The 14738-nt window shown below is 46.4% G+C and overlaps 1 protein-coding gene across 7 annotated transcripts in view; it reads right to left on the bottom strand.

The window, feature by feature from the left end:
- Window positions 1–245: 245 nt before the first annotated feature.
- LOC148507930 (uncharacterized) overlaps window positions 246–14738 on the bottom strand; it is a 46305-nt gene continuing 31812 nt past the window's right edge. For 6 of the 7 annotated variants that reach the window (XM_088445310.1, XM_088445313.1, XM_088445314.1 and 3 more), the window contains 5 exons: window positions 14172–14225; window positions 8486–8581; window positions 5002–5097; window positions 1573–1758; window positions 246–397 (listed from right to left, as the gene is read on the bottom strand). In XM_088445310.1, the coding sequence (XP_088301436.1) occupies window positions 1595–1758; window positions 5002–5097; window positions 8486–8581; window positions 14172–14225 (410 nt within the window). In that variant the 3' untranslated portion in view covers window positions 246–397; window positions 1573–1594. The remainder of the gene's footprint in view (window positions 398–1572; window positions 1759–5001; window positions 5098–8485; window positions 8582–14171; window positions 14226–14738) is intronic. The other variant, XM_088445311.1, reaches the window with a different exon arrangement.

The following is a 14738-nucleotide window of genomic DNA, read 5'->3' as shown; positions in this document are numbered from 1 at the left end:
CCTGTATATTTGTATATATTTTTTACTTGACCTTAGTATCTCTTTAATACAAACTAACTGTATCAATTTGATTGTGTTACATTTTTGGCATTAGTCAGTAATTGAACAACAAACACATATATGTTTCATTTTTATATAAATGTAGAGATAACAGATACAGATAATTACACCCAGCATACAGAATAGAGAGGTGATACTTGCAGCTGTCTGTAAATACACAATAAGAAAAAGCACAGAGATCTATATTGTTGAAATGTAAGTTTATTATCAGCCATACATGTACTTTGACTGTATCCTGTCTAATGTCTTATCTGGAGAATTGCCGCGGGTCTCTGGCTGTGTCTCACGTCCCAGGGAAGGTAGGTGAGTAGGCCTCTCTCAGTATTCTGGATCACTGCTAGAGAGAGAATCACACAGATGTTACCCCATCGGAAACGTAAAGCATCTTTAATCAAATATATGTCTCTAAAATTATCTTAAATGTTAACGCAGCAAGCAAAAGCTCTACATAAACTGCGAGAATGATCTCTGTGGAGTACAACTCACAGAATCAGATCCACTACATACAGTGATCAAGTCACCGACCACGTGGAGGCCTTATAGAGGACCTGAAACCTTCCTTTCTCTGACCTGCAGACTTAAACGCTGTGTCTAATTCTAATTTACTTCTTAAGCTGCATATACACACAACGATTTTGCATATTCCCTTAATGAAAATCGTTCAGTTGACAAGTCTGACTGAACTACAAACATGAACGCGTATGAATGATTAACGTTCATAATTTGACTCAGAAAGTTTAACGATAATCGATCAAAAAATCATTGTGTGTGTATGCAGCTTAAGTCTTGTCTGAGTACAGTAAGGTGTTCTGTGCCCATATGTAAAGGTCTCAGGCTAGGGGGGGAGGGGCTCTGCGGCATTATTCCTTTCCTTCCATAAGAGCGTTAAAGCCTAGACTGGTAGTGGAAAATCGGGGGGGGGGGGGGGGGGGTGTTAAAGACCGTGGAGTCCCTTCCCACAGGATTCTATTATGTCGGTCAATGGCTGGTTTCCCCAAGAGGGTCAGGACTGCAAAAATGGATGTGATGTCCCCCCTCCCTCCTTATTCTAACCATCCGTAGTGCCAGCAACATTATGGCCCGTAACCCCAGGCTGGTGGGGGGGGTTAATAATGTTTTAAAATGAGCAGTGTAGGGTGATTCGTGATGCAATTTGCATCATCATGGACTGCCACCAATATGCAGTATCGCTCGGCCGCTGTAATGGGACATTTTTTTATATACAGTATAATATATGTTAATCTAACCATCAATTTATGGATATTAGTGAGCTTATATTTATGTTGTGAAGGTTATTTCATTTTTTAAAAGTTTAAATGTTTTATGGCATTTATTGGGATCTCAAATTCTTTCCATCAAACATTTTTGTCTTCTGAAAATATTGGTGCCTCACATGTGCTGTAGGTGGTACGTATGCTGCATTATTTACAGGGTAACTTCACTGATACAGGTGGTTCCAATGTGACCACACCGGATACACAATTTCCCTGACCCAGAGGGGAGAATACATACCTGAGAGATGTCATAACTCTCTTTAAGAATTGAGGTCACGCAGGGGATTTCTGGGGGGTCCTGCTTTCATTTTTTTCTCACGACGGGGCATGTGCTCATCAATGTTCTCATTCATTCTTTTCAGTGTTTTCTCTGATTTAAGGCCTTGGTTTGATGATACTGTAACATTTATGTTGGAACGCATCTCTGAAAATGTAAATAATTATTGCAAGTTAACATACAAATATCAGAATTCACACAGCGACCGGTCACTCCGTGAGACAGAGCATGGTGGACATTGTGGGGAAAATGTAACAGGGTCCCAGTTTTTTTCTGCGTGACAAACTCGGACCTTCTAGCACATTTAAAGGTCCGAGTTTGTCCCACAACTCGCCAAATGTAATAGCCTGTGAGCTTGTTAATTTGAGGCTATTACATTATGTCTGTGAGTTCTCCTATGAAAACTTGGACCTTGTAATGCAACTTTTATTATGAATATCCGAGTTATACTGAAGCCTTCACAGATAAGTGAGATCCGTGCATGTATGTCTAAATAAACATTTTCTGTTACGGTGTGTGTGTGTGTGTGAAGACAATCAAACTTGACTATCTAGAGGAAGTAAAAGTCGTAACAAGGTATCTGTTGGTGAACCTGCGGAAGGATCATTATACTAATACTAATATATACTAATATATCTTTTGTAGGTGAACTAGAGGTAGCAGCAGGGCTTTAATGCCCCGCATGCTGGTGCTTGTGGTTCTCCAAGTACCAGCATGTGGGGAAGACTTACTGGGAACTCTAGTTCTCCAGTAAAAGACAATATTAATAATTATATTTTTTGTACACAATCAACCCGACATCCACCGCCCAGGAGTGGCGGGGTTAGCACTGGGCTATCAACCCAGGCCTGGTGTGCCCTGGAGAAGGGACTCCCCAGGGACTATCGGACTGGAACTAGTGATGGAACTATCGGACTGGAACCGATGATGTTGATATCGGTCTGGAACCGATGATGCGGGTATCGGATTGGAACCGATGATGGTACTATCGGACTAAAACCAATTATGTTGATATCAGGATGTAGATATAGGATTGGAACCGATGATGTAACTAGGAGCAAGTCTCTAGATAGACCAGACTGGATACTGAGGTTGATGGAGAATTGCATTCACCAGACTGGAACTGGAACGGATCTCACGGATCTCTGCATGTTTCTATGTAACTCGGACCTGCTCAGGCTAGACTCGCTATCCTGAAGCAGGTCTGTTTTTTGACGAAATTTCAGTCAGTAATAGTGTGCCAGTGAAACACTCGCACTCTGGGCTTGATTCAGAGCCGGACGCTATTTGCGTCGTTCAGAAAAAGGGGCCGGCTATTTAAATTGAGCGCTCGCTCTTTGTGGTCTGTTGACGCCTCTATGTCTGAGCGAGCGAAGGAAACATGCGCTCGCTATTTTGTAAAGACGCCCCCTGGCCGTTCGCATCCTACGTCATCTCCGCTATTTATTAGATTAATCGAGTACATCGAAAGGCGTCTGACCTGCTCGCAGTGCTTGTGGTTGGATTTTCCTACCGCAATCAAGCGAACAGTTCAGGCTAAGAGACAACCAAGTGACATGGCTGATGACGCTGCTTTGTTAATTATGCGCACCCTAAAAATGCCCGTTTTGACCGTTTGGCACGCCTGCGTTCTGATCACCACTCCCCGTTTTCAAGCACCTTCCCCTGTAACCACCCACAAACGCCTCATCCTGTCACTCAAATTAGCAGGCACTCGCTATTTTGCGAGCGCACAATTTCCGACCGCAATGACTGGTTGGCGCATGCGCATTACGACCCATACGCATGTGCAGATGTGCGAACATCGCTCGGAGCGAACGAGTGGCCGCTTACGAGCGGCTCTGAATCAGGCCCTCTGTTACATTGCCCAAGATATATCATTACAATGGCAAAACATCTGGATGCATGTTTTTCCATTGCGAGTTGCAGGGGTGTAAGAAACATGTGAGTTTGCATGTTCTCCCACCCTAATACATAGGATGAGTTCTTAAAATGTGTACCTATACTCACACATTTTCCAAACTCGGACCCTATTACATTTTGCCCCGTGGCTGTGAGCGCCGCGCTTGCAGATTTGCACTGCAGACCTGCACTGTGTGGATTGGTAAGCTCATAGACAAGAGACGGGCCCAGTGATGTCACAGCAGCTTAACTGAATGTAATTTTTGACCTGTAATGGATAACATTAGGCTGCTGCCTAAAAGATGTTTGATGGGGGGGGGGGGAATAACTTAACTATATCTGCGATCCTAGAATCCATCGCTTATGAGCAGCAGCGTTCTGCATGTGGTGTATGCAGCTCATACTTATGCACTGTGAATGTTCCATATTGTCATTTTGGCTTAAACTGGGTACACACTGGACGATGTGTGTACCCAGCGATGTCGGATGCGGCAGACCCGGCATCGGCAAGTGCATACACACTGGACAATTTGAACGCTATATCGTGGAAGTATATCGTTATCGTTCAGATCGTTCAACTAAATCGTCCCGTGTGTACCCAGCTTTAGTCGGGACTCACAGATGTGTCATTCTGTACTCACAATAGGGGGTAAATTTACTAAAGTGAGAGTTTTTAGAAGTGGAGGCGTTGTATGAATTCTACTTAACAGTTATCTAGCAACTTCTAGAAGATAATAGCTAGAATCTGATTGGTTGCTATGGGCAACATCTCCACTTCTAAAAACTCTCACATTAGTAAATTTACCCCTAGAGGTCAACAATTCTCAGTGGTTACATCCATCAAAATAGCATTCATTGCACTGCATTGAGACGTAGAGCAACCGGAGCACAGGTGTAAGGGTTTATGTGTCCTAAAATGTACGTGTTTAATAGGGCTGCAATTTCAGCATAAGACTGAGCACTGCATTTTACCTTCAGGTTCCATATAAACTTGTTTCTGTTGTGTGGTTAGTTCAGGGCCGGCTCCAGGGGTCGGAGCACCCTGTGCCGGCTCAGTCAATAGCGCCCAACCAGAAAATGGGGGGGTGTCCTAATTACAATAGGCCACGCCCCCAAAGTGCCGTTATTTGGAGGCGTGCCCACATGGCACGCCTCCAAATAACGTCAGGCTGGGGGTAAGCCCAGCACCCCGTCACTAGCTGGGCTTCCCCCAGCCCTCTCTTGGCACTGAATAGATGCCATGTCCACTCAGCTACTCCGGGGTCCGGCACCGCCGCACAGCTGCGGTAGTGGCGGTCCCCGACCTCCCTATTTGACCACCTGCGGGACACTTCAGCCCACGTGTGGAACAGCAAGACAGAACGGTCCCACTGAAATCGGGATCTATGGAGTGGCGCCCCTGTTCGACCGCACTGGTCGAACACCCCAAGAGCCGGCCCTGGGTTAGTTGCCCTGTGATATGTATTGTACAGTGCAGTTATATTCTACCTTGAGATCCATTGTTATTGTCCCCAGTTTGCTCCTGGTTACAGCTTTTGGTCTCTATCTGCACCGTCACAGAGCAAGAATTCAGCACAGCGCTTTCTGCATCAATGGTCAGTGGGATGTGAAGAGAAAAATAAGAGAAGAGAAAAGTAATTGAATTATATATATATATATATATATATATATATATACATGCACACATATATATATATACACAATTACACATACATACAGTGCATGCACACACATATTAGTACATTAGTAAATGGCATGGTAATCAGACAATGCTTACACAGCTTTGCAGGACCACTTTGCTTTACTTTATGTCAGGTTTGTCTGGATGGCAAAGTCAGCATCATCTACGGTTACAGCAAGTTCACCTTCAACAGAACCCCGCAGCCCTGTCACTAATTATACATTGATCATTCCTCTACTGCCCGGCCAACTAGTTCAGCATTGGTCTTCCTGCCCACAACACCCATTTATCCTCCACCCCAAGCGCTAATTAACTAACACAATTAGAAACCAATTACCCTCATGTCTGCCCTGCACCTGTCTATATCTGCACTGCACCTTTCTATATCTGCCCTGTGTGCAGGAAAGTAGATATGCTTAATCCTGTCTGCAGCATGAGCCTGCAGACTCCCTGAAAAACTATACCGATTACACCAGCCAGCCAGTCAGTCTTTCACTAAATGGCCGTTGCAGATTGCTCTCTTTGCCACATACCCTGCCCCTTAGCGTCGCCAACTCAGATGACGCGGACATTGCGGGGAGTGCATATACCTAAGAAAGAGCTTCTGCATTTTTGTACAGCGCCCCCTTCCTATACTCCTGTCACAAGCCACAGTCACCTCCTGTTGGATAACGACTCTCACAGGCCGGTTACTGGGAGAGGTTGGGTTACTTTAGGCACTTAGAGGGGGGTTAGGGTTAGGCACTTGGGGGGGTTAGGGTAGGGAATTAGGTTAGCGGTACTTACCTAAATTAGCAGTCTGGATTTTCACCCCTGCCGGGCTTCCACTGTCGGGTAAATGATACTGATTCCCTGTTGTGAGTGTTGCCATTTTTACTGTCGAAACTTACCATACCCAACCCTCTGGAAACATTTCTTAAAGATTCTTAGTTTATGTTGACATGATAGCATCGGGTTTGGGTATGGGTTCCTGGCGGACGTTATGCCTCCTGTCAGAATACCAATAGCGGCATTCTGACAGTCAGAATCCTGACACCTGTAGGATTCCGGCACTGGTATTTTGACCGTCGGCATCATGCACGCCGGTATGCTGACTACATCCCTGCTAGCATCACGCAGTGGCTGTAGATGTGTCAGCTGCACATTCATTCATGAATCTCCTGTTACTGGCACAGCCGCCATTTTCCCAGAGATTTTTGCATGCACAGTAGAGAAATCACCAGGAGCACAACGAGAGTGCCATGTTCTCGAAGTCTACTCTAGACCTGCGCTGGCGAGAGAGGGGTGGGGCCCGCACGGAGGCAGCACTCGGACCCAATCCTCTCTGAAACCGCCACTGGTTCTACCACATGTAATAGATGCTCTATTGTATTCTGTGACAGTGGAGGGCATTGAAGGATACTGATCTCTCTGTCATGTTCATGGAACCAGCTTGATAAGACATGTGTTTTCCCCTAACACCACCACCTCTTTTTATAGTACAGAGTCCCAGACCTACCCTGGAAGCATCAGTCCGAATAAAAAAAACTTTGATTAAAATCTGTTGTCTGTGGTACTGGCGCTGTACACAGAGTTGTTCTTAGGACTTCCCAGATGGTCTCTGCTGATTTACGCCAAATTAGTTTGGGCAGGATTATTTTTTTTATTAATCTTTTTATTGAAAGAAGTCTAGAACATCACTGAAAACATTACAGATGTAGGACAGTAGTGGGGTTATGTAATTCGGTGAGAGGAGCAGCCTAAGTGGCAAAGCGGTGGTAGTTCCCTACCAAGCCAAGGATGGACCTTAGCTGAGTCTCCCTCTGTTCTGGGGCCATTTCTTTGTGGCCTCCACCTTACCTATATCGGGTATGACTTTCAATCCTCTAACTGCATATTCCAGATATTTTGCCTCTCACATGGCCAAGGCACGCTTTTCAGGATTAGCATTAACGTCTTATGCAGGGCCTGTTTACCTATGCACTGGTTACGCAGCCGATATATAGAGGAGGGCGCCCTGGCTTGGCTGTGCCAGCGACATACAAATTAGAAAATACTCAGCGGCCTTGGGCAGACTGTGTCACTGTGACACAGCTGCCTGCAGCGCTCAGAAGAGCACCATCGCTGCCAGACCAGTCCCCCGTCCCCAGTCCTCTGCTGCCGCTGTTCAGGGCAGGAGCTGGCAGGTAAGTTTTAGGGGCTGTGATGGAAGAGGCTGTGATGAGGGGGATGAAAGGGACTGTAATGAGGGGGATGAGAAGGGCTTTGAGTGGCTGGGATGAGAGGGGCTGTGATGAGGGGGATGAGAATGGCTGTGAGGGGCTGGGATGAGGGGGGCTGTGAGGGGCTATGATGAGGTGTGCTGTGAGGGGCTATGATGAGGGATATGAAAGGGGGCCTTGGTGAGGGACTATGATGAGGGGGGCTGTAATGAAAGGTGCTGTGAGGGGCTGTGATGAGGGGGATGAGAGGGGCTGCAGTGAGGGAGTGTGATGAGGGGGGCTGTGATGAGGGGGATGAGAGGGGCTGTGGTCAGGGAGTGTGATGAGGGGGGCTGTGAGAGGGGGATGAGAGGGACTGTGATGAAGAGTGCTATCACTGACTGTTATGAGGGGGCTGAGAGGAACTGTGATGAAGGGTGCTGTCAGGGGCTGTGATGAGGGGGATGAGAGGGGCTGTGGTCAGGGAGTGTGATGAGGGGGGCTGTGAGAGGGGGATGAGAGGGACTGTGATGAAGAGTGCTATCACTGACTGTTATGAGGGGGCTGAGAGGAGCTGTGATGGGGTGCCGGGCTGTGATGAGGGAGGCTGGGCTGTGAGGGGCTCCTTAGGGGGGGGGGGGATGAGTGAGCTGAGATGGAGATCCACTAAGAGGCGCCAAAATCTATATCCGCTTACTAAAAGACATTGGCTCGGGCTGGCCCTGGTCTTATGTCCTCAAAAACGACTGCCTCTACTTTGGAAAGGTGTAATTCTCAATCAGTAGATGAATTTGTCATCCGGATATGCAGCCATATATGCCTTGTGGGACTTCAGAAGATTATCCTTGGCCCTTTGTAGATGTGTCAGTCTGTGCTCACACTAGAGGCCGACAGTTCTCAATAGTTACATCCATCAAAATAACATTAACTGTGCTACATTGAGGCAGAGGGGAACCGGAGCACAGGTGTAAGGGTTTATGTGCATGCTTAATGGTTTCAAAGTCTGCATAAAACTAAGCACTGCATTTTACCTTCAATTTTAATTATCATTGTTTTCATTCTGGGGTTAGTTGCCCTGTAATATGTAATGTACAGAGCAGTTATACTCTACCTTGAGATCCATTGTTACTGTCCCCTGTCAGCTCTTGGCTCGAGGTTGTGGTCTCTGCCTGCACTGTCACGGAGCAAGAATTCTGCACAGCGCTTTCTGCATCAATGGTCAGTGGGATGAGAAGAGAAAACATAAATTCCTCTATTAAAATAAAATGGCAGAGTTCTATAAATTGCCACAACCATACTGTTAACAGTTGTTTGCATACCAATAATATACAGTACATTTGATATTAATATATTACACATACATACATACAGTACATACCTACACTCAGTGGGTAACTTTACTAAGTACACATTTGTAATACACAGTAGGAAATCTCCATCTCCGCTTGCCCTGGAAACCTCACATAGTGATAAGTGTGACAGTTAAAACACAACGGGGACAGTGTGAGGATGAACCCGGCATGCCGATATGTTAATATTACGATTTACAGCATTTTAACGGCTTTACAACTTCAACCATGAAGCTTTACCATCACATTTGTAATGCAGACACTGTTAAAAAAAAACGTATATCACATAATTAACATGTCAAATTTTTTTGCACAAAAGTGGAATATAGCCAAGCTATACTAAGGGTGACCCTACAATTACCAAACACTCTCCATAATCATAGGGGTCTTTCACATACAGCTGTAGTATACCGGTCACTTATCTATATGCAAATTTAAGGGTAATCCCTGAAGGTAAAAACAACTTCTAGATCCCACTGTATTCCTTGGTTAGTACATTATCTTTCCACGCCCTCCAACTCCGCCATGTTTCCAATCGCAGAGCTGTATATGCCAAAACATGGTATAGAGTTGCCTCCCAACTGGCCTGATTTTGAAAGGACAGTCCCCCCATTCGGGTACTGTCCCAGCTGTGGGCCAGAGTGTCTTGCGGTGGAGGGGCAGTTTAGGAGGCCATGCACAAGATTTCCCATGAGACCATGCCTCTTCCAGTGAGAAGAGGCCCCCTTTTTGGGTGCATGCAAATGTCCCTCTTTGTACTGACAAAGAGTTGGGAGGTATTATATAGGTGGGTGGCAGTATGGCAAGTTGAGGGTTTACCAGTATGAGCAAGAATGTTACGATGCAACGGACACACTGGTGGTCAGGGATGGGTGGTAACTCTTCAAATTCTCTCTTTTTGTGAGTTGAGGCAGTGGCGTCACGGATCTGTGACACCCAGTGCGCCAAGTAGACCCTGTGCATGCACCGAAAACATGTGCATCCAAAAAGGGAGCACGGCCTCACATGGAAGGGGCATGGCCTCACAGGGAAGGGGCATGGCCTCACAGGGAAGGGGCATGGCCTCATTTCATGCTGCCAGCATTCCCGGAGATGCTGAGCTGACCGGGAGCCGGGCACTTCACAATAATGGTACAGTGCAGCGCCCAGCTTCCTGTCACTGAGGAAGAGCTGGCATTTTGGTGTCACCCACTGGGATGGTGACATCCGAAGCGGTCCACACACCCCACTGGTGATGCCACTGAGTTGAGGTAAGTAAGGCTATTAAGTGAGTACTGGGTGAGCCATCTGCATCCAGAGGCCCATGTGCACCCCTGCACCCATTATAGATGTGCCACTACCAGTATAATCTACTTACAAGGTAGATGTGCTAAATTATTCCACACAAATCAGTATTACTACAATCCATGTTATTGGGAAGGTGCAGGGTGAAAGACTGTCTGTCATTTGGTAAACTAGAGGATTCATTCATATCTCTGCTTCCTTTCTGTCACGCTCTGGCTGAGATGATTCTCCACCATGAAATTAGAAGATGTGGACACGGGAGGAGGGAACAGGAGGCGAGGGGACTGGATTAGTGTCTTTCTCATTTACCAGTACCGAATGTTGGCGAGACCTGACCAAAGCCACCGAGTCTAACCTACTGGGAGGTGTTCACCAGTGACCCCTCCAAGTGGGATTTGGGCTTAAGCTGCACCGAGTAGGCAGGTTGTGGCCCTTTGATCAGGTATCCGGCACAAGTGGGAAAAATGAAAGAACACTACCCCAGGACAAGCACAGGAGAAAGATATTGGAGGATTGTACTGAAGTGATGTACAGAGAACACACTTAGTGGTTTCAGTCGCAATGCTGGCACAGGAGATGGTACTTGGATAACGTAATGAGTACACACTCGATTGGCTGGAGAATGATATTTAGGAGAGGGTACTTGGGTGATGTACTAAGTACACACACTGTGGTTTTGGACGCAGAACTGACACAGGAGAATGATATCACAAGATGGTACTTGAATGAGGAACTCAGTACACACGCTGTGGCCTCATAATGTACTAAGGGCCTGATTCAGAGCCGGACGCTATTTGCGGACGGTCGTTCTGAAAAAGGGGCCGGATATTTAAATTAAGCGCTCGCTCTTTGCGGTCTGTTGACGCCTCTATGTCTGAACGAGCGAACAAAACATGCGCTAGCTATTTTTAAAAAAACGCCCCCTGGCCACTCGCATCATACGTCATCTCCGCTATTTATTAGATTAATCAAGTACATCGAACGGCGTATGAACTGCTCGCTATTCTTGTGGTAGCATTTTCCTACCGCAATCATGCGAGCAGTTCAGACTAAAAGACAACCAAGTGACGTAGTCGATGACGCTGCTTTGTTAATTATGCACACCCTTAAAACGCCCGTTTTGACCGTTTGGCACGCATGCGTTCGGATCTCCACTCCCCGTTTTCAAGCACCTTCCCCTGTTACCACCCACAAACGCCTCATCCTGTCACTCAAATTAGCAGGCATTCACTATTTTGCGAGCACACGATTTCCGACCGCACTGACTGGTTCACGCATGCGTATTACTACAACCCATACGCAGGCGCAGATGTGCGAACATCGCTCGGAGCGAACGAGCGGCCGCTTACGAGCGGCTCTGAATCAGGCCCTAAGTACACACACTGAGGATACAGCCACAGAGCTAGCACAGAAGATGACTCTTAATAAATTGTACTCAGAAGACGTTCTAAGTACACAACAGTGGAAAACACTAGGAACAAGTCACTAGAAGAAAGGAGCTTGGAACCTGGAACACTGCAACAGCAAGTTAACAACATTGAAAGTAACGACATTGTACAGGCAACTTCCTGTTGTCCAGAGCCCGGTTATATACAACAGTCCATTCGAGGACACTGTCAGCTGACAGCAACCAATGCTACCATTGGGCAAAGGGTTAGTCATGTGAAAACAGACTGTCATGGCTACGTCCATGACGGTAACTGCAGAAACCACATCACGGAGCCAGCACATGGATGTTCTAGCAGACCCCTTAGAGCGTCACTCACTGCCGCACTTGGCGTCTGACCGCTCTAGAGATCAGGGAAAGCTGGCGCTGAGGTGAGTAACGGCTGATCCTAGGTCTCAACCTGACACTTTCACTCTGTGTCTCTCTAATACTGAAACAGCAAAACACCAGAAACATGACATGACAACATTATAGCCCAAGCTTCATGTGATCTATTATTTTAGGTTGTAACTTATCCATGGGCTACAAACAAAAAGTCACGGGGACCCCCAAGGTTTCCTATTTTCTGGTGGCTCCCTGAGAGAGACGCCCTGCTTCTCTGAGGTACTGTGTATATAGATAATGAGCCAAATGTAATAGGGTGTCTGTTTTGGTAAATTGCGAGTTTGGTGCTAAACTCGCAATTTTTCACAACTCTCCAATGTAATAGGGTGTCTGTTCACTAAAACTCGCATTTTTCATAGTTACTAAAACTCTCCATTCTCAAACTCGCATCCAGATGTTTTCACATTGAAAACAATCAACTCGCCCAATGTAATAGAGTGTCTGTTTCAGACTCGCAAAAAAAAGATTACTAAAAGTCCCCAAATAATAGACCTGCGTCAGGCTAGCGAGTACATCCTGAGCAGGTCAGATTAACACAGAAACATGCACATATCCATGAGATATGTACATGTTTCTGTGTGTACTTATGTAAAATGTTTTTAAATAAAAAAAAAATGACGTGCACCCCCTCCCCAAAAGCTTAACCAGCCCCGGGCTTTATAAAGCCTGTTCTGATTCTAAAAATACAGGGGCCAAAATGCGTAGGGGGCCCCTGTATATTAAGAACCAGCACATGGCTTTGTTGAGCTGGTCCTGGTTCTGGAAAATCAGGGGACAAAACGAGTAGGGATCCCCTGAAAATTCCAGAACCAGCACCGAACTCTTTCTAGCGGGGGGATAATGCCACAGCCAGGGAAAACCTTTCACCGGTTTCCTCAGCCAAAGCATTATCCCTGACCGCTAGTCAGTCCAGGCCGGGGATCCCTGGGGAGTTGGGTACCCCCCCAATAAAGGGGTCCCCCTCCCCAGGCCTAGACTGATAGCCCGGGGCTATCCCCGGCACCCTAGGGTGGTGGGTGCCGGGGTTGATAGTGTTAGTGTAAAAATAAAGTTTGCATATTGTCTTTAGTTGTAGAACTACAAGTACCAGCAAGCTCCCCTGCATGCTGGTATTTGGAGAACCACAAATACCAGCATGCGGGGTATTACGGGCCTGCTGGCACTTGTAGTTCCACAACTAAAGAAATACGTAAATAAACAAACATACACCGTGATTGTAAAATTTTATTAAAACATACATGCACACTCACACTCACACATACTCACCTAGTATCCGAAGTAATCCATAGGGGTGTACCTGAAAAAAAAAATCCATACTCACCTCTCCTATGCGTAGATCACGTCCACTTGTCCAAGTAGGCAATCCAGGAGTTAAAATAAAAAAACGCCAAAAAACTGAACCATACGGACTGAGCAAAGGTATGTGTGTACACATACCTTTGCTCCGCGTAAATGACCGGGGCACAAGTGTGCCCCGTCAGTGAAGGGGCCGCCAGCCAATCAGGGAGCATCTCTGTCGGAGCAGCTCCCTGATTAGCTGAATGCGGCCAGCCTGTGTGTCCCATAGACTTCTATGGTGAGAAATCCCCATATACGTCTATGGTGGGAACCGCTATATCGTAGCCGCAAGATTAATTGAGGTTAATCTTGTGGTTACATCAATGATACAATGTCGCGACATTATTGGGGGGGTACCCAACTCCCCAGGGATCCTCGGCCTGGACTGACTAGCAGTCAGGGATATTGCTTTGGCCGGGGAAACCGGTGAAAGGTTTTCCCTGGCTGTGGCATTATCCCCCCGCTAGAAAGAGTTCGGTGCTGGTTCTGGAATTTTCAGGGGACCCCTACTCGTTTTGTCCCTTGATTTTCCAGAACCAGCTCAACAAAGCCCTGTGCTGGTTCTTAATATACAGGGGCCCCCTACGCATTTTGGCCCCTGTATTTTTAGAACCAGAACAGGCTTTATAAAGCCCGGGGCTGATTATGCTTTTGGGGAGAGGGTGCACGTTTTTTTTTTTTTACACACACACAGAAGCCATCACGGATCTCACTGATCTGTGATGGCTTCTCTAAAACTCGCACCTTTTAATGCTACTCGCATTAAAAGGTGTCAGTTTACATTGTCCTAAACTCGCCTAAACTCGCAAATGCAGTAGCCTCGAGCTGAAAAGTTCGCAGGCTATTGAATTTGCGAATTTCAGTACAAACTCGCACTTTCTAAAAGTGCGAGAAAGTGCGAATTTGTACTGTTACTAAAACAGACTACCTATTACATTTGGCCCATTATGTCCATTTAATCACTGTGACATTAGATGGAAAGATGTCTGCGTCACCTTCGCTGTCTTTGTCCTCGTCGCTTTCTTCCAGTAGCTCAGAAACATCCATGTCTGTAATACATATTAAACACATTACCACAACCTATTCACATGTGTGATCACTCTGATAGTTATATATTATTTATCTTGTTTATAAAGCACCACCATATTGCGCAGCGCTTTACAGAGCGCATTGAGTTACTCACATCAGTCCCTGCCCTACTGGAGTCTATATACTAAATTCCTCACCACACAAATATACGCAGCTAGGGTCCATTTTGCCAGACACAAATGAGCACCCAGAGGCATCCCACACATACAGAGGGTGAAAGATACGTCACAGACAGGGTTGTAGTTACAATACCTGACGCACGGGAAGCTGTCTGACGGAATCCCGGCTTTGAAATCCCGATTTAGTACTAAAGATAGGCATCTAAATACTGACGCCTATCTTTAGCCCGACGACGGAATAGCGACAGTCGGCTTCCCGAACGAAGGTAAGTGGGGACAGGGTTAGCGTTAGCTGCAGGGGGGGGGCACCCCCGGTGAAACTTGGGATTAGGCAACCCCTCGGGGAGGGTTAGG

The sequence above is a fragment of the Taudactylus pleione genome, unplaced genomic scaffold (assembly GCF_031769625.1).
Source record: "Taudactylus pleione unplaced genomic scaffold, aTauple2 ptg000378l, whole genome shotgun sequence".
In the NCBI taxonomy this organism is placed as follows: Eukaryota; Metazoa; Chordata; class Amphibia; order Anura; family Myobatrachidae; genus Taudactylus; species Taudactylus pleione.
This window is presented reverse-complemented; position numbering and strand designations above follow the sequence as displayed.